The sequence below is a fragment of the Notamacropus eugenii genome, chromosome 4, assembly GCF_028372415.1.
Source record: "Notamacropus eugenii isolate mMacEug1 chromosome 4, mMacEug1.pri_v2, whole genome shotgun sequence".
Lineage (NCBI taxonomy): Eukaryota > Metazoa > Chordata > Mammalia > Diprotodontia > Macropodidae > Notamacropus > Notamacropus eugenii.
The window spans coordinates 43,687,758-43,709,270 of NC_092875.1; the positions used below are offsets into that span (position 1 = coordinate 43,687,758).

Sequence of the window (21,513 nt, forward strand, 5' to 3'; positions counted from 1 at the left end):
TGTACATTGCACTGAAGACTGGCTGTCTGTAGAATACATTTCTAGACATCACCCTTGTAATAATATTATATGATACAATTGTACTGAATTTGAATTTTTTTAATTTCTGAAACTCTCTTTTCTATAATGACAGAAGTATGCTCTTTCAAGTATGTTTGAGTTTCAGAAGTCTGAGTTATTTACCTAAACTGAAATTCTTACTGACTGGTTGAAAGTCATGAATTACTAGGGCTGAAAATCATAATAGGGCCTCAAAGGTCAAAAATATAACATTTTAGTAAGCCAAAGGGGCCTTCTTCATTCTAATAATTTGAAAGAACTATATAAGATTTAGGATTTACTTCCTCAGGAATTAACATTTTTTTATATGTTGAAATTAACAATACATGTTCATGTAAAATTTCTCTATGACTGGACAATCTGCATGCTAGAGTTATCTGGACAACCACAATCTATCTAAAAGTATCCCTGCTAAGACAATTATACTGAGGGTAACATCCTGAATACATCAATAATTTTATACTGCCTCATAAGGGAAAGATTCAGATCCAGAAACAAAGGTACTTCCACAAGGTATTGTGGAATTCAAATAATCCTTAAACTAAATTAATATTTTCAATGGACTAATGCTGGTTCCACAAATAGGGGTGGGGATGGATCAGATAAAGTAAGACTTTTCAAAGTATTTACTTTAAACTTGCTGAATGATGTATAAATTTACTGAAGAAACCTGCAAGGGGCTCTGAATGTAAGGATAAGAATGAAAGCATTTCCTGGCTCACCAGAAAAGAAACTACAACAGACTCAGGTAGAATAGATTGTTGTGCATTTAATGGCGCCTCTTGTCCAATTCATAGCTCAGCAGTACACTAAAACTCCGCAAGATCAAGACAGTTTCACTGTATACACAGAGGTCGGGGAACATCAGGACTTGCCATTGGCCAGCATTCCACTGGCTCGAGATCGTTGCCGGTCGTATTTCACAGAGACAATCAGGAAAAGCAGGAGGGTCACTCCTTGGATGGCAGCCAGCAGGAAGAAGTAGTAGTCCAGGTAGCAGCCGTTAATGTTACCTAGAGAGAGGGCAGAGTGGGCTGGCTGAGTGCAGCAGGACTTCATACAAGAGGTGACAGACTCTACTCCCAAAGCAGAAGAGACCCCAGAACCCTGAGAGTCAAGGCTCTTGTTGCCTCTTGTCATATCCTCAGCACTCAGCAAAGCACCTGATCTACAGTAAGCTCTAAATAACTGCTGATGAGATGACTAGTTTATAAAAGAGGCATTTCAGTCAGCTCAGACATGAGCTACAAAAAAAAAGTGGTTAACATGACAGAACTAACAGGTGATTTATAAAGCTTACTTATAGTTTACTAACAAACTTGTAAGTAAAATACTTTTAAAAACATTTAATTACAACACCCAACTAACCAACGACTGGTTTTGGTGATCAGATTGATTTTATTAATAAAATGCTACTATCATCAGATGGGTAAAAATAAAGTTTATGAAGGATAAGCCTCCATAACAGACATTTATGAATTTATGAATGGTCCTTCCCATTAAAATCCTGCCCTGGTGCTTCACAGTTGTGTGGAAGTAACCCTAGAAGTGTAAAGTGTATGCCCCTAGAGCAAAAGCTCTAAACAGTCCTAGGAAATGCTTCAAAAATGGTTGCTACAATAAGCTAAGAGAGATTTCCACCAGGTTGGCTCCCGGACAATGATTCCTCAGCCTTAACAATTCTGAAAGACAGTCCGTGAATCAGAGTGGCTGTAATTTATATTGATGGAGGTATATCCACATCAATAAAATCAAACATCCTTTAAGAACTGAAGCATGTTTACGATCTGTCAATAAACTAAAACCACTAACCAGGAAGTTTTTAAATAATGATCATAAACCTTATCTATTTTTAAATAGGTATTTTATAATTAAAAGTTGAAAGTTTTCCCTGACTGAACACTTAATGGAGTAGAATTTAAACAAAATCTTAAGTTAACCACATTTAGGCACATAGAATACTAACAATTTTATTTGTTCCAAATCGTTTCAAATATTAATGACGGAAGATAAAAGAAAAAAATTAAAGGCATGGACAAGGAGGAGACAACTCCCATTTGCTGCTGATGTGATAGCATACTTAGGAACTCACAAAAAAATCAGCAAAGGAATTGAGATAACAGTTCTGGAAGTAGTAAGACAAAAAAAAAATCCACAGAAAATATATCATTTTTATATACCAGCAAGAATGGCAAAAATCTAGAAAGTCTCATTCAAAACAGTTAAAAATATATGAAGGAGCTGGGTCTACAAAGGTTTACTCAAGAGTCATCTTAGAGTTGCAAAATACTCCTCCAAGAAATAAGAAGCAACTTAAATAACTGGAGAGATTTTCAGTCCTCAACTGCTGGGCCATGTCAACACAATAAATTAAACCTAAAACATTACAGATTTAGTGCTATAACACACAACCAAAGGGATGCTTTGCAGATGTAGATACATAACTGTATAGTTCATTTGGAGAGGAAAAAAGTCTGAAACCGCAAAAGAAATAATCTTAAAGGAAAAAATGAATGGAGAGAGAATAGCCTTTCTAGTACAAAGAAATACTGAATCATCGATGTTATTTAATATGGGTTAAAAATCAGAAATGCAAATCAGTGCAACAAATTAGGGGCAAAAATTAGAAGATCAACAGTTTAGAACAGAAGGTAGGAAACTTCACCAAAAGTGGTAGAATCCTGGGAGAACAGAGCAAACAGAACTCAACGGAGATCATAAGACATATCTGAAAAATTCAGAAGACAGGGGGGAATGTTTTGGACCTCCTTTTCCATTTGGTCCATTCTTCTTTCTAAGGCATTTTTCTCCTCATTGGTTTTCTGTACCTCTTTTGCCACTTGGGTCAGACCAATTTTAAAGGAGTTATTTTCTTCAGCACTTGTGGGAGCTTTCCTTTAGCAGGCTACTGACTCATATTTCATGATTTTCTTGCATCACTCTCATTTCTCTTCCCTACTTCTCTTACTTGATTTTCAAAATCTTTTTGCGCTCTTCCATGGCCTGAGACCAATTCATATTGTTCTTGGAGGCTGTGGCTTTGCTATCTTCTTCTAGTTGTATGTTTTGATCTTCCACATCATCAGTGACATAAGAAAATACTTCTTCACCAAGAAAGTAAGAATCTATAGTCTGTTTCTTTTTCTCCATTTGCTTTTTCCCAGCCAATTATTTGGTTTTTGAGCTCTTTGTTATGTGGAGGGCTCCAGAAGGAGTCTCAGCTTCAGTAGTGGCTGCTGCTGCACTAGGGCTGGGGCTGGTGGCTGGGGGATAGGGCTGAGGCTGGATCACGCTCCCTTCTCAGCTAGGTGAGAGACCCTTCCCACTGACCTTCGAAGCTGTCTTTGGCATTTGAGGATTGAGAATTCTGGAATCCATAGCAGCTGCCAGAGACTCAGTGCCCTAAGGCCTGCTCCAGCTTCGTCATGCAGCCCACACTGAACTGTGCTCTACTCCCAGCTGGACCCTTCCTATTAATCTTCCAGATTGTTTTGGAGTGGAAATTTGCTTCAGTATGCCATTTTGTGGCTTCTGCTGTTCTAGAATTTGTTTAGTCATTTTTTACAAGTTTTTTGAGGGGTTTCAGAGAAGAGCTGCAGCAGGTCCCTGCTTTTACTCTGCTATTTTGGTCCTGCACTACCTCCCCATTTCCTGAGATCCTTCCTTAATGGCAGTTTGGAGTTCTTGGTTCTGCTGTCCGGTAGGGAGCAATGGATGATAAGGCTTTCCTAGTGATGAGTTTCCTTGTCCATGGTGGAGAAGTCAGAGATGTTCCAAAGTTGAGCAGCCACATGAGAATTAAGATGTCTGTGCTGAGCCCCCTCCTTAGATAGACGTTTAAATGAAAACACTATCATAGATATGATAGTGTCTCCATTTAAACGTAGAAGAAAATGAGGTCTAAAAGTTCACTGAAGAAAACAATTACTTAAAAATTAGAACAGAGTAAACAGAAGCTAAGTACTTTATGAGAAATCAAGAAATTATAAAGCAAAACGAATAGAATGAAAAAGTAGAAGACAATGTGAAGTATCTCACTGGAAAAACCTGGTAAATGAATCCAGGAGAGATATTTAAAAATTATTGGACTACTTGAAAGCCATGATCAAAAAGAGCCCAGACATCATCTTTCAAGAAATTATCAAGGAAAACTGCCCTGATATTTTAGATTCAGAGGGTAAAATAGAAATGGAAAGAATTCACCAATCACCTCCTGAAAGAGATTCCCAAAGGAAAACTCTTAGGAATATTATAGCCAAATTCCAGAGTTTCCTGGGCAGGGAGAAAATATTACAAGCAGTCAGAAAGAAACAATTCAAGTATTGTGGAAATACAATCGAGATAACACAAGATTTAGCAGCATCTACACTAAGGGACTAGAGGGCTTCGATATGATATTACAGAGGTCAAAGGAGATAGCATTAAAATCAAGAATCATCTACCAAGCAAAACTGGGTATAATACTACAGGGGGAAAAAAATGAAACTTCAAAGAAATGGAGGACTTCCAAGCATTCTTGTTGAAAAGACCAGAGTTAAATAGAAAATTTGACTTTCAAATACAAGAATCAAGAGAAGCATGAAAAGGTAAATAGGAGAAAGAAACTTACTAACTTATTAAAGTTAAATTGTTTACATTCCTACATGGAAAGATGATATTTGTAACTCATGAGACCTTTCTCAGTATTAGGATAGTTGGAAAGACTACATATATGTGTATGTATGTATATATGGGGGGGGGAGGCAAAGTTCACAGGATGAACTGAATATGAAGGGATGATATCTAAAAAAGAAAATTAAGTGTTGAGAGGAATGTACTAGGAGAAAGAACAGGAGAGGCAGAATGGAGTAAATTATAAAAGAGGCAAGAAAGAGCTTTCACAGTAGAGGGGAAGAAGGGAGAGATGTGAGGGAATAAGTAAACCTTACTTTCATTGGATTTGGCTTCAGGAGGGAATATAACATACACACTCAGTTGGGCATGGAAGTTTATCTTACCCTACAGGAAAGTAGGGGGGAAGGGGATAAGAGAGGGGGGATAATAGAAGGGGTTGCAGATTGGGGGAAGGTGTAATCAGAAGCAAACATTTTTGTAGAGGGACAGGTCAAAGGAGAGAACAAAATAAATGAAGGGCAGGACAGGATAGAGGGAAATATAGTCTTTCACAACATGACTGTTATGGAAGTGTTTTGCATGACTACTCATGTATAACCTATATCAAATTGCTTGCCTTCTCAATGAGGTTGGATGGGGAGTGGAGAAGGGAGAGAATGTGGAACTCAAAAGCTTTAAAAATGAATGTTAAAAACTGTTTTTACATGCTACTAAGAAATAAGATATGTAGGCAATGAGACATAGAAATACATCTTGCCCTACAGGAAAACAGAAGGGAAGGGGATGGGCAGGGGAGGCCTGATAGAAGTGGGAAGGATGATAGAAGGGAGGGTGGATTAGAGGAAAGGGTAGTCAGAATACACACTGCCCTGGGTTGGGGGGGGTGGGAGAAGATGGGGAGAAAATTTGAAATTCAAAATTTTGTGGAAGTGAATGTTGAAAACTGAAAATAAATAAATTGAAATTAAAAGGAAGGGGCTAAGCAAAGATATCCCTTCATTTTTCCTTGTGGATGGTTTTTCTCTCTCATATGTCCCTGTTCTTTTCCCCACTTTCTATCTCTTGCCTTTCAGCTTCCTTTTGTGCCTTCCCCTATTAGATTATAAGCTCTTATAGCGCAGGGATTATCTTTCTCTTTTTTTATTTGTACCCAGCCTTTAGCATAGTGCCTGACATTTTATGAGAGGATAATGACATTTACGACCAAAGACAAAAAGCAAATAAATGATATACTATCCATACAATTATGCCAGGAAAATTACCTTTGCCTTAACTGGGTCCAGGACAGCCTAGGATAAGATAACCTCCGGTGTTTACTTCTTTATATAAACCAAAAGTAAAGTTCAATTTAGGATTGAGAATTGGGGATCATTATATTCAATACCTGGGTATTTTTATTTATTACTTGGCTAACAATTTGTTTTTAAGAAAACGTACAGAGAATTTATTTGGTTGCTTTCCTTTTGGAGCCATAATAAATCATTCAATCAACAGGTATTTATTAAGTGCCTATGTCAAACATCGAGGAAACAAACAGAAAGCATGCACTCATCAGAAGGAGCTTACATTCAAGTGGGGGAAAAACAAGAACATATAAAGAAATATACAACATAAAGTAAATAAATATAAATATATACAAAGTAGTTAAATACAAGTTAGGAAGGGCACCAGTAATTGAGAAGATCATGAAAAACTTCACACAAAGATGGTGCTTGAACTTTACCCTAAAGAGACAAAAGAATTCTAATGAGGTAAGGAGAGAGAATATGTCAAGCATGTGAGACAACCTGTATAACAGAAGAGAGAAAGGACAAGGAGTGTTATGACATGAAAAACAGAGAGATGGCCTGTTTGGCTGAACTGCAAAGCATGGGAGGGGAAGCCCAACAAGGCTGGAGAGTTGGGGCCACGAAGTATAGGGCTTTATAAAGCTAAACAGAGAAGCTTATTCTAGAAACAAGATGAAGTCACTGGAGTTAATCAAGCAAGAGAGACATATACTTATAAAAAAACTGCTTTGGCAGGAATGTGTAGGATAGACTAGAGTGGGGTAAGAAGGCCAATTTGGAAGCTGGTCCAATAATCTAGGCAAGAGGCAATGAGTGTCTCAACTAAGGTAGAAAGAAGGGGTCTGATCTGAGAGATGTAAAGGTAGAAAAACCAAGATTTGCAACTAACTGGATATGTGAGTTGAGAGAGAATGAGGAGCTAGGTATAATGCCAAGATAATGAACCTAAGATTTTGAATCCTGAGTAAGATTAGAGTGCCTTCAAAGGGCAAGTTTGCAAGAACAAAGGGGCTGCTGAGGAGAAAGACAAGTTTAGTTTTGGAGATGTTGTGTTTAAGATATCTCCATACATCTCCCAACTCTCAACCAATTCATTATTATTAAGTAAATATAAGCCAACAGTGATGTAAGAATCCTCTTAGCTCCCACTGCAAACATATATACATGAGGGTATACTATACATCTATTACCTTTACATAACTCACCACTTATAAAGTGTTTTTAAAATAAGAATTTACAAGAAACACAACCAGTCAACGTCTAGTATCGTTAAAACTCCCTTAAATCCAAAAGCCAATATTAAGAAAATTTTATGGAAGAAATGCCAACTGCAAGTACTGGGGAGTTGGTTATACACAGAGGTAAGGGATAAAATGTGGAGATCAAAATAAATTACACTAACATACTGCAGCTGACTAAACACTTGGATAAATTATAAATGGGGACTTTTTCACAACTGGGATGATAAGTCAGATTCAATTTAGTAATAATTACGAAATCCTATACTTGGGTTCAACTAATCACCTCCATAAGGGGCAGTCGTGATTAGACAGCCAGTTTGTCTGAAATGGATCTAGAGCTTTAGTGAGGCAAAAGGGTGTTAAGAAATAAGAGCAAAGAGCAACCAAGAAAAACAATGTGATCTTAGACTGCATGAAGGAAACCAATCAGTCGCTAAATATCTATTAAGCACCTGCCAGGAGTCAGGTACTGTGCTGAGCACTGGAAACACTGCAACCTGGACTGTGGCCTTAATAGTTCTGCTGTCCTCTGTTCTGATCAGATCATATCTAGAGTACTGTGTTCAGTTCTAGACACACTACATTTCAGGAAGAACACTGCTGAGCTTGAAAATGTCCTCAGGAAGACAGAAAGGATGGTAGTCATGCTAAATGAGGACTGGATAAAGGAACTGGAGAGAAGACTTAAGGAGAGAAGACATTTGTCTTTAAGTATTTAATGGGCTGTCGCACATGGAAGAAGGGTTAGACTTGTTCTGCTTGCCTCCAAAAGGCAAAAATTGAAACGAGTGAAAACCACAAAGAAGTGAATTTAGGCTTGATATAAGTAAAAATTTCTAACAATTAAGAGTTATCTCAAAGTAGAATGGACTGCTTCAGGAAGTAAGTGGGTTCTCATTCATTTGAAAATTTTAAGCAAAGGTTACATGGCCACTTTGGGAGCATAATGTACTTATGTAGGGACAAGATGCACTAGACATCCTTTCTAATTCTAAAGCTCTGTGATTCTGTCCAATGAGGGTTAGGGGTCACTGTACAAATATAAGGCTAGGAGATGTTCTGATGGCAGGCCACCATGGAAGCTTGGACTTAATCCTACAGCTTCTGAAACACCTAAATTCAGACGCATTATGAGATTAAGGTACCAACTATCAAGACACCATTCCATTTTTAAGCTACCAAGGTTGCCTTTTCTTATAGAGTGCCTAGTTATTCTTGGCTTGCAGTAATTAATAAAACATACTGACCTACAATCACAAGCAATGTTATCTATCATACTTTGTGGTATTATGTATATAGTATGACCAAACAACTTTCTTACTATTACAAGTAAGTATTGTAAATAAACCAGTTTACCTACACTGGAAATACGTAACACTAAATTCTGGCATTTAATTAAATCCATATTTATATGCTTTGAGTCGTTATCTACCACTACCAACCTCTTGGGCAAATGAATATGTGTATATGAAAAAACCAAAGTTCCATGAAAATTTCTGCAAGGCAAATCACATTATAAGAAATATTGCCTGTTCGTTAAGGACTGGCAACAGATTACCCAGAGATTCAACAGAACAAAACATACTTACCAAAGTCTGAGTGATTACTCATCCATCCAATTCCTTTCACCGATACCAATGCTAACAATCCTGAGCCAAAAAATGACCCAACTCCAGAGAAGAAAAAGAATAATCCCATTATGGCACTCTGCATAGATTTTGGAGCAGCTGAATATGCAAATTCCAGCCCTGTAAAAACAACAACAACAACAGAGAAAGAGCGTGGGACAAAGACAACTGTTCTAACAGAACTGCTAAGTCCATTATCACTATTAAACCTACTGCATTATACTTCACGGCTCTAAACTGGCCATTACTACTTTTCAAGATCAGCCACAAAATTTCAGAAATGGAAGGAATCTTAAAGGCCATCCATCAAGTTTCACCCAAATCAGAAAAAGAACTACTCCTACAACATGCCTGACAGGTGGTCTGCACTACCTCTCAATGCAGCCCCTACATTTGTGAACAGCGGTAAACGCTGGGAGGTTTTCTAGACCTCAGGCCTCAAGTGACCTCCTTGCAATGTTTATTCACTGCTGTCCATTCTATCCTTTGAAACCAAGCAGGACTAGTCTAATCCTTCTTCCAAATGACAGTCTTTCAAAATACTTATTAGAAAAAAGATCCTAAGCCTCCCTTCGGGCTTCTCTCTTCTAGGACAAACATTGTCCAGTTACTGCGACTGATCCTCATGTGGAGTGAAGCTGAGCCATATCCTTTCTTGACTCAACTTTAGTTCCTAACTCCCAACATAGTTAGGAGCTTCCCTTCTTTATTGCTGCATTTCTTCTCTGGCAGCCTAAGAATGCAGTCTTTCTTGACTACCATATCATCCAAATGACTCAGACTAATCTCAGAATACAATAAAACCTCCAGACCTTCTTCAGGCAAATGGCTGTCTACCCACATCTCCCCTATCTTGTACATGCAAAGTTATTTTTTCGTTGTTGTTGACTCAATTGGAAGACTTCAAATTTATACCTCTTAAATTACATCTCAGATTCAGGCCTGGCCCCTCAGCTGGCAGGATCCCTTTGCCACCTAGGACTCTGTTTTGTGTCAACTGCAAATTTAATAAACATTAATAATAATCTATGCCTCAATGTAAACCAGTGACAAATTCTTGGGAATCATCATCTCCAATCAAAAACCAAATGCTCAGCTTTTCTAGGCCACTGGGTTAAGACACAAAGTGACCTTTCCATAGAATCTCCTTCTTTTTTGTATGATACAAGCTGACGATCATAAGTTAATGATCAGGTGATGACACAGTCATCATACATGTTTCAAGAAATGGATGTTTATAATACTGTTCATCAGGACATTATTTGTGAACATGTGTAAGAAATAAGGATAAAGCATCCCTCTTGATTCAGCTTCTTATAATCCCTACACTAATTAATTCCTTTCTTGGAGATAAATAGATCACCAATCATTCTACACAGACATGCAGAGGCAGGATTATAGATTACAGAACTAACTATTATTTGTTTTGCTACTCAGTACATTCACTAGTTCAGAAACACAAATCTACATATGGACTAGGTTAGAATTCATCACAATTATCTTCTAATACCTTCAAAAATAAAATATAAAAAATACATGAGATTACTCAGAAAAATGAATATACTGAATGTTATTAAATCTGATTGAGGAAGGTCTTATTTCTTTTCCCTAGTATTCTGGGAGGGTGAAGAACAAAGCATCCTGTAGTGACGTCATCATCAATGTTGATACCATTTAGGAGTACTCTCACTACCTTCTTACTAGTGCCAGGATTTAGCTAAAAACTTGTTTTAGAGAGTGCTCAATCTTACAAACTGGTACAAAGGTTTCAAAGCCCAATTTCTTTCCCTTTCTTACACCACAGGTAAACTAGGACTATAATCTACAGAAAAGAAAAATCAAGTCATTACCATCATAACCATTTAAAAAACCTCAATGTTTTTTGTTTTGTTTTGCTAATTAATATTCCATCCTCTTCAGTAATGGAAATCAGTGGCTTTTTCAAACATCATCTCTCCACCTCTTCAAAAACGGAAAAATATCACTTCCTAAGACTTAATACAGGGTTAACATTTATCAAGGGGAACCCACAAACAAGTTCTGGTAAAGTGTGGTGATTAAATTTGGAAAAGTTTTATTATATATTTACAAGGGAAGCCAGTCATAGGCACATGTGGTTGTTTAATATAAAGTGTATAATCTATCAAAAATGCAAGTGCTCACAAAAGAATACCCATTTGAGAGGAGTATATTTTCTACCTAGATAAAATACTCTCCCAAAATAAAATTCATAATATTTACTTTAAAAGTAAAAAAGATCTTTACGTCTGATACATTAAGTGAATCAGAAACTATGTATTTAAAAATAAGGGCAAACTTCAAATCAAAAATAAAGGTATTTCTTTGGATAAAACATTATATATGATGATCTACCAAATGCCAGGAGAATTTATAAATGTCATTTTTTAAAACGTGTATTTTAAGGGGACAGCAAACAAGTGCATATCAACAGGCCTTAACAGACTTATGATGATTCAAAGACCACAGCTGCATCTGTAACAATACTCTGAGCCCATCTGCTGAATTTGTAACAACACTTACCTGCTATACTTGCAAATATTTCACTCATTCCAATCAACACATACTGTGGAACCTGCCACCATATTGGCAAATCAGCAGCATGGTAGGTGACATTTCCAATCGTCTGATTAATTGTTTTCTCCTTCACAATGTCCAGTCTTTTACTCTCTAAAATTCCTAGAATTAAAAATGCAAAGGTTCTGCAATTGTTTGTTTGTATATGATACTTAGAAGTAGCAGAAATTGACTGATTATCTTTACCTAGCCCCTCTCTTTTATCATTTCATATAAGCATTAGATTATATGTCAAAACTGTAACACTTAGACTTCTTAACATGTAGTGCTGTTCATTTCTGGAATTATTTGTTATTGCTTACTCAACTTTCCTCATGCTACTTTCTTACTGTCATTTTAATTGAAAAAAGTTTACACCCAAATAGAAGGCGCTCTTTCTCTCCTTAACCCCATTGCCATAAATCATTCTCTGAAAGGCAGGAAAGCAGAGATCCAAAGAAAAGCCATCTTTTTAAGTTTGTAAAGTTAATGGTACTTCTTTTGTTAGTTCATCTGAAGATCTAAATTTTACTCAATGAAGCAATTTCATAAAATACATGTACATACATTATATGTATATGATAAACAACCATTGCTTAGGCAAGGGCAATAAAAGAAAGAGGTGATTAGGTTAGTCTCTTTTTATTCCAATTCTAATTGAAAATTGATACTCTAAAATAAAGTGGAGAAAATGCTAAAAGGATTTGCAAATAAGGCTCTTACATTTTAAGTAAGCATATAAATACCATGATATCAAGAAAATGCTACTTTTAACTGACCTCTGTATAGAGGAAAATTTTTTTATGATGGATTATCTAATTCCATTAAGCCAAGCTCTTTACTCCCTACCTTCTTTCATCACCAAAAAATTAAAAGAAAAAAAAAACTGTCTCAGATATAACTCTGCACACGGCTGGTACCAAAAGTGAGCTCAGTTCAGACTAGAAAACAAAAGACACTCATTGTTTGCTTACACAGATGCTTCACTAGAACTCCTTCAATGTTCCACTGTTACAGCCCCACTATGTTTGGAATGAAAGCCTGTGAAAGTTGATACCACCAAACCTGGACTGTATTCGTTATCCACCAGTAGTGACCATGGTACTAATTCAGAAAGTAAGCCTGCATCTCTTCCATTCCTTTCATTAATTTCTGGTATATACTGTTAAGTTCTGTGGCAGATGCCGAATTACAAGGGAGAAATGGAACCATTTAAATATACATAATTCCAAGCAGTATGTTGGATGTTGTATATGTAACATTTGCCTTAAGTCAGTCTTCCAGGTCAAATATCTTATACTAGCTATACTTATGACCTGGGATATCTACAAAAATAAAGATTCTACTTACCCAAATGCTTTAATGACTTCAAACATTTGGAGAGCTGTCATGTAGGAGAGAGATTAATTAGACTAGCTCTGCTTTGCCCCAGAGGGCAGAACTTATAAAAGGCAAATGCAGACTTGATGGAAGGAAAAAGTTCCTAACCCTCAGAACAATTCAAAAAGCAGAAGGAGCCACCTCAAGTAGGAAAGGGTTCCCCATCACAGGAGGTTTTCAACCTTCCCCAGGCTAAATGACCACCTGTCAGGTAAGTTGGGGGAAAAATTCTGATTCAGGTATGAATAAATCTAACATGGCCTGCACTAGATGTGGACTGAAGCCACTGTGATTCTGTGAAGCATTTCCTCAGCTCTAGCCATCAGATAATCAGGGCATCCTTTTACTATTCAACTTGTCCCTTTCCCTGGATTTCTTGCGGTGAATATTTAACTTCTGTGGAATTAAAAGATCACATCTATAACCCTGGTCATCAACTTAACAAATTTCCTTTCATAAAAACAAACTTTGAAAATATCTTAATGTAATCATATGCACATACTGCAAACGAACTTAACTGATTTTAAGCAAATAGGCATTTTTATAAGGAACACCCTTTTGCAGGACAAACATATTGGCTGATGTTCACATTAATCTTACTGTGACCAGGAATAATGGTTAGGCACGATAAAAGTTTGCACCATTTGATGCACTATCCATATAAAGTGGGGGCAGCTAGATGGTACAGTAGATAGAGCACCAGTGCAGGAGTCAGGAGGACCTGAGTTCAAATCTCATCTCAGACACATCACTAGCTGTGTGACCTTGGGCAAGTCACTTAACCCCAACTGCCTCATCCTAGGTCATCTCCAGTCATCCTGATGAATATCTGGTCACTGGATTCAGATGGTTCTGTAGGAGAAGTGAGGCTGGTGACCTGCACAGCCCTCTCTCACCCAAAACAAAGTCAAGTACAAGTCATGTCATTATTTCTCTGATGGCATGGTCTTCAGCAACGAAGGACCAACACACAGGGGTAACACAGAGTGCTCCAGATTAGCCACAGTCTTTGCTCAAGAAGACTCTGAGTAAAACCCTACTTCTCTCTACTCTTTGATCACAGGCAAAGTCTCTCAATCTTTCTGAACCTCAGTTTCCTCATATGTAAAATGGGGCTAATCATACTTGTACTACATACCTCATGGGACTGTTAAAGCTCAAATGAAGTAATATATGTAAAGCACTTTGCAAACCTTAAAGATTTACACAAACGTTATTTATTACTGCTGTTGTCAAAAAGTCATGCCTGTCTTCCAGAGCAATAAAGAGCCTAAAAAGCTACTGAGGTGACGCAATGCACAGAGTTCTGGGCCTAGAGTCAGGAGGATCTGAATTCAAATGTGACTTCAGACCTTAATTAGCTGTGTGACTCTGAGCAAGTTACTTAACCTCCATCTGCCTGTTTCCTCATCTATAAAAGGGGGAGAATAATAGCACCTAACTCCAGGGTTGTTGTGAGACTCAAATGAGATAATAATGGTAAAGTACTCAGCACAGTGCCTAGCACATAAATGTTTTTTGCCTTTCTTCCTTCTTTAAGCATTATTTAAGCAAGTAAGAAAAAAACCAACACTTTGTTTCCTAATATATACTCCCCTATCCCTTCCTAAAAGTATGAAGAGTTAAATTCCTATATTCTCCAATACTCCAAAACTACAATGAGTTTTAGGGAACATGCTAAGTGGGGCACAAACCTGTCACGCCACTTACCTCTCTCCATCACTGACACGGCCTGGATATTTGTAGTAGGAAGTTCCGTTGAGGCTGAAACATGAGGCAGTTTCTGTATACCCCCGACACATCCTTACCTGCAGCTAAGGCTGAGCACATGACAAAGAACATGCCAACTGCAATCCTTCTTAAAGATGATGGCAGCAAACCATTTCTCTTCAAAATAGGATCTACTAGTTTATCCTTCACAGGTATAAGGATCAGGATCAGCAATGCATCAAACATAGTCAGCCAGGCTGCTGGAAACTGGACAATTAAAATGGAGACAGTAGGTGACCTGCCCAGACAGAGCTATCTAAATTACCAGTCTAAATTACAGAGGTATCTTTTCTAAAAAGTAAAGAAAAAACCCTTGCACGTAGCACATTTCGTTTTTAAGTTCCCTTACTATCACATATGTATTTACTGGTGGTTTATCGTATAGTTGAGAAACAAGGACTTCATAGTTAGGGGGAAAAAATCTTTGAGAAATAAGACAAATCAGTATTCCTTTCTTCCTACTCTTCAGTGAGGGAGGAGTCACCATGCCAAATATTTATTGCCACTTAGTTATATGAAACTGCACTCATTCTATGTAACACCACTATATCTACACATTTTTGCAAAACAGCAGTTGTTCTTCCGGCCTAGGCACCTAGACCAAAGAAGTAATCCCCTGGGCAACAGACATGATTAACACCACAAATCCAACTGACCACTATAACACCAAACTAAACAACTCCAAGTACTGTCTAGCGAAGCCTACTCCAATGCTCTGGCATGCCTAACTTAGCTCTCCACTGCAAATTTACCGCCAACAACCACACAACTACCCACTACCGGAATCTACACTTTATCCTGTTCTCTGTAGAAAGAGAGCAAAACTCCACACTACCTGAGCAACTGTTTCATTGCAACTAGAACCCCTTTACTTATCCTTAATACTGTTTATCCCACAACTATTTTTAGGGGGTTGATACAGAATGAAAAGAGTTAAAATAAGGAGGAATTTTTTTTCCACATTATAAGCCTATTTTCATAATTGAAATAGTTATTTTATTTTATTTACCGTATGTGGAGTAGTTGTGATACTTGAAATTTCTGGGATTCTCAAATGAAGACTCTGCAAAACATATGTTGTCTGCATCTAGATATAAGAGAAATATGACAAAAGAATGGGTAAAGCTACAGCCATGACTCCTCTGCAGATATATATCTACCCTGATACCCTACAGAGAGGGAGGGGGGGTCAGTCTAAGCAATTACAGAGATTCAACACTGAACTGTGACAAAGAAAACAGTCAGGGAATGAAAAGGAGGAGGAATAAGTTAATCAGGCTATGAACCAGATATGAAGAAGAAAAGTGTTTTTTAAAAGTACTAAGTGTTACTATTCACAGATGAAAGGGACAGACTTAGCTAGGAAAGTTATGAGGGCCATACTGGTATATGAGCAAAAGAGGTGAATTTTAGGGTTTTTACAATTGGCTGCTACAAAGCTCTTTAATACCTCTTGCAAAAGCCAACAAGATAACTCCTGGCCTACGTTATAACTGTCCCCTGGCATTACAGATTAAGTCTGGGTAAGCGTCCCAAGGAAAGCCATTCCAACAGGTTGACTTAAGTTTTTTGTTTCCTTTGTTAATTACGGTCTACTGACCTACACTGTATCCAAAATAATATTTTACAGACAAGGGAAAGGACTAGGGTGGCCATCATAGGGAACTGAAGCAAATTATTCTACTTATTTCCACTCACTTGAAAATATACTGTCCAGTAAGGTATCAAAGCCAAGAAAACCGGGATAATCTTGACTAGGGCTTTTACATCTTCCACTTTATCTTCTGTAAATGGCCCTCCATGGGACATTTTACATGAATCAAATAGACTTTGTTTATGAGACTGCTGAAACACTCCAATGGTTTCTCTTTGGGAAATAAAATACAGGAATTAGTTTAATATTGATCTGTAGCCAAATGAATGTAGAAAAAAAGTCTGGAGAATGGAATATTCTTGATTGTATTTTACTATATACATTTATAGATTCCACATGCATATTTACTACACTGTGCCCACTAAGAATTAGCAGCCCCATTTACCTAGTTACTAGCTTTGTGATCCGAGGCAAGTGACTTTTGCCTCTGTCTGCCACAGTATCTTCACCTGTAAAATGGGGATAATAATAGCACCTAACTCACAGGGTTGTTGTGAAAATTAAAATGAGATAATACTTATAAAGCACTTTGCAAACTGTAAAGCACTTTGTTAACGCCAGTTATTATGATATTAATATTTTATTATTATTTTTCCCTTTCTTTTTCTTTCTCTCTCTGCTCATTTAGCGACCTCATCAGTTCCCACAGCTTCAATTACAATCTCTATGCCGATGATTCTCAGATCTGTCTACCCAATTCGAGTCCTTTTCTCGTTCTCTCCCCCACTCCATGTTTTGATAACTGGCCTATTTTCTACCAAGGGCACCATCAGCCTTCCAGTAATATAAGATTCACAAACTGGGAGTCACCCTTGATTCCTCAATCTATTTCCCCCCATAAAACCAATGTTGTCACTTCTACATCAGCAAAATCTCTTGAATCTTCCCCCCTCTCTCTATACACATGGTGACCACCCTGATTCACGGCCCTTTCCCTGCTTCCCTAAATTAAATGCAAGAGCCCTAACTGGTCTTCTGTGTCAGGTCTTTCTGCACTGCAATCCAGCCTCAACACAGGTGACAAAGGAGCATCTTACGGCCCAGGTCTGACTGTGTTACTCACCTTGTTCAACAAACTCTAGTGATTCATTGTTATCTATAGAATTAACTGCAAACTCCTCTATTTGACACTTAAGTCCCTTCACACCCCGGCCCCAATCTACCTTTCCCATCTTATCACACATCACTCTCTTCCACACACATGATGTCAAACTGGTCTTCCTGTTATTCCACAAATATAATATTATACCTCCTACCCCCACACCTTCGCACCAAGTGTCCCTCCTATCTTCAATGTACTAATTTTACCCTTTCTTCTTAGAATCTCATGTTTCTTCAAAACTCAGCTTGACTATTATCTTCTTTATTTGTTCTTTTTCTTTGAGACCAGGTCTCCCTATCTCACCCAGGACGGAAGTGTGGCCAAAACACTCACTTGAACAAGATCAGCACAGAAGCTTTGACCTGGGTCCATTCCCCGTTCCTCAGGCAATGAAGCAACCCTCAACTTCCAGGGGCTTCCCATAGTAGTGCTGGACTTAGATGAAGATCCCCAAGCATCTTTTACAGGAAGTTGTTCCTGATCATCCTGGCTCTTCAGGACACTCCCTCAAAACAACTACTGTCTTTCTATGTGTATGTGTGTGTAGGTGTTTATGTGTGTGTGTAAGTGTATGTATGTAAGTGTGTGTGTATATATTTTATATACATATATATATGTACACACATACACACACAACGTATATACTTTTATGTACCTATTTTCTCCCTCTAGAGAATATAAACTTCTTGAAAACCGAAAATGTTTCCCTTTTCTCTATATCCATCACCTAGCAGTCCCTGCTACAGTGTATAATAAATGCTTGTTGACTGACTATTCTTTTACTTCCTCAATGTTTGCTGATTATAGGAGGTAAAAAATAAATATTCAAATGAGGAAATGACTGCACTAATGGTGATATGTATTAACATAACTAAAGGCAGTAGCTAGCAGCATTGCAAATGACCAATCAGAGAAATATATCTAACAATGGAAAGATACCACATATGAAATAATGCTAAAGTGAAAACAGCACCTTAAGGGGAATTACACTGTAAATATTTTTTAAATTAAAAGTAAGAGATAAAACATGTGGGGGGAAGGACAGATGGGGAAGGAAGGGGCAAGGGCGGGGTGGATAAAGAGAACCAAAGGAGAGCAAAAAGCTATTTTAATTTTTTTCTTTCTCTCACAGTTTAGTGAGTGGGTTTCTATTATTTCTTTGGTTTTATGAGATTAAAAAAATAAGAATTCTCCTCCCTGAGAAGCTGCTCCCTCCAGATTCTTCCAAAAGCTCTCCTACATAGGCAGAAAGAGGCCCTTTGCCTGGGCAAGGAAAGCCACAGTTCTGCATGCAGTTAAGCCTCCTGCCTGTTACTTTGGACTAAAATAAATGGGGAAAAATATTATCAAAACACACCACACCCTTTGAAAGCACTTTTTGCTTTTGTCCTTTATTTCTTTATTGTGTTTTGCTCAACATCATATGGTAGGCACTTAGTGAACATTTGTTAATTGAACTGAACTGGTTCTGCTAACATTTTGACTCCTTGATCCAATACATATGACACCTTTGAGCTTGTAATAGGGGACTTGTTAACATTAGTTATTCACTATTCATAGTTATGAAGACAAGTCCACAGGCTACTTTACTATCAAAACAATCAACAGACAACAAATACATTTGGTAAGCATCATACTATATATGGGTAATTATATTTCAACATATATACATCATACTTACTAGAAATATCACATAACCTAGAAATAACCTTATAGTTATTTTTTGTATAGTGTATATATATATATACACACACATATGTATGTGTGTATGCATTTGAAGTACAAGCCAATTTTTTTTATTTCAAATCTATTCGCACCTTCCAATATACATACACTTATAAATGTATAAAAAACACTGAAGCCAATTTCAATCTTCATGAAAAGGGAAAGGAGAAAGGGGATAGTGCCTTAGTGAAGAAACTACCTTATACTAAGATCCCCCTGGTAATGAAACCCCTTGGATTTGGCTCACAGATACATCTTTCTACTGCAATCTAGTCTGCACTACCCAGTGAATTATTTATCTATTTATTTCCCTGCTTATTTATTTATGTTTGTTCTGGGCTGTGATTTCATTGGTATAGGGAACTCCCTGTGAGGAAACTACCTCTCCCAATTTGCAGAGAGGCAAGTGTTCCATAACTTACATTCTTAGCATTACTGAGCAGGTAAGTGACATGTAATGGTAAGACTCCGAGTTAAGACTTTAATCCAGGTCTTCCTGAGGCCAACTCTATCCACTAAGCCATAAGCTTCTCTCTCTCTCTCTCTTTCTCTCTCTCTCTCTCACACACACGCACAGATGAACATATAAATATTTCATTGCATACTTTCACCAGAACTTTACTTTCGGCTACGAATACAATATAAAATAAACAGTAAATCTTCAGTTATAGCACTTTCTCCACACATCAAGAACTGATAGAATAGTTCCAGGTTTAAACTGCCCCTCCCCTCTGCCCATGTAAATTTATTTACCTATAAAATAAATCCTAGCAATGGAGAGAATTCAATAGACATATGTAATGGGGTTGCTGCCACTTGTCATTCAGGTACAAATATTTTCATAACAATTCCTTTTCTTCACTTGTGGTAAGGAAGGACCATAATAAATAAACTAAGATCCTTATTCCCTATCACATATACTATGTAAATGGCTAATTTTGAAACTGACATTGTGTGTAGAAGTGTGCCATTCTTAGGTGAAATACTATAATTACTATGATGCTTACATCAAAAACAACAAGGAAAGATCAAATGGTGCTTTCTGTAAGCTAACACAACTGACTGGAGGGTCCAGATCACTACACAGCTTCCCTCAGCAACTTCTGTCGATCGTCACCATGGCAAAGTTGGGGCACAAATCATGCTGTGGAAACCATCATGTCTTCAAATGTTTCCCTTCCCATCCCCCCAGCCCCTAGCACTAGTTATTTTTTCAGCGAATGACATTCAGCCTCATAGTAAATAAACTCTTCAGCTACTAAACATGCATTAGATTTTCTAGCTCTAAGTCACCCATTTAACTGGAAGTTCCTTATTGAATCGGCTCTTCTATTGGCTTAAAAGAGATAAAGTCAACTTCCAGCTGGTTGTCACCTTTACTCATACCTTCCCAAATGATCTTATAATTATACATGCTGCCACTGAAGCACAACAGGTAGACAGGGAAGGGGAAAGAAAAGAAAGAGGGAGAGAAGTGAGGAAGGAAGGAATTTACTAAGTGCCTACTACTGTCAGATACCATGTTAAATGCTTTGCAAATATTATCTTATTTGATCCTCACAGCCATCCTGGGAGATAGATGCTATCATTATCCCCATTTTACAGGTGAGCAAACAGAAGTTAAGTGACTTGCTCAAGGGCACAGAGCTAGCTTCTGTGAGGTTAAATGTGAATTCAGATGCCAAGTGTAGCTACTGATCCAATGTACCACCAAGCTAAGATTACTTACTATTTATAATAGTAAACAAAACCCAGTTCAAATTTAAATACAATATGCTGAGTAGCTACACTAAAAATATGGAAAACAGGCTAGAAATATGACCAAGTTATTCTACAAATGATTCAAAACATATCTTGCATTATTCATATAAATTCTAGGTAACCCAGACTAAAAATATCTCTTTTGAATGACTAACTCTAGTAGGCCCCTTCTTGTCTCCAGAGCCATCCAGACAACTGTACACAAGTAACTTTATCTCTCTGGACCTATTTCCTCCTCTGTCACAAAGAGTGACTGGCCTTGGTGATCCCTAAAGTCCCTCTCAGCACTAAATACCAGGAATATCCCACTCCTTCTGCTAAGGAAGAGTTGCTGTGTTGTTCCTGGATCTATCTTCTTTCTGGCTTTACTTGTCTCAGAAGTCTGATCAGAGCATGGGTACACAATGCTCTCCCTTCTGTTTTCCCCTACTTAAGTCAAAAGAGCTGCCTAGTCAGTTTAAACTGTTTCCAATTAAATTTATACACATACCATATGTTAATTCTCATGGATTGTTGTGTTTTATTATTTTGTTTGCCTTTCTGCTTTCCTCTTTGAATGGTGACTTAGGTTTTTGGCTTTAGATGATGCATGTTTCAAATTACATAATTCTACTTGAATTTACAAAGCTCCTATGTTCTAAACTGGGCTGTGTATTTATACCACCAGTTACTAACAAGTGATTGATCTGGCTCCTTATAAACAGAACCCATTCTA

General features: G+C 37.5%; 1 protein-coding gene across 1 annotated transcript in view; it reads right to left on the minus strand.

Annotated features, from left to right (window-relative positions):
* Positions 1–809: 809 nt before the first annotated feature.
* SLC15A4 (solute carrier family 15 member 4) overlaps positions 810–21,513 on the minus strand; it is a 37,076-nt gene continuing 16,372 nt past the window's right edge. The window contains exons 3-8 of the mRNA XM_072600719.1: positions 16,255–16,423; positions 15,566–15,643; positions 14,595–14,763; positions 11,374–11,529; positions 8,794–8,952; positions 810–1,073 (exon numbers count right to left, since the gene is read on the minus strand). Of these exons, the coding sequence (XP_072456820.1) occupies positions 925–1,073; positions 8,794–8,952; positions 11,374–11,529; positions 14,595–14,763; positions 15,566–15,643; positions 16,255–16,423 (880 nt within the window). The 3' untranslated portion in view covers positions 810–924. The remainder of the gene's footprint in view (positions 1,074–8,793; positions 8,953–11,373; positions 11,530–14,594; positions 14,764–15,565; positions 15,644–16,254; positions 16,424–21,513) is intronic.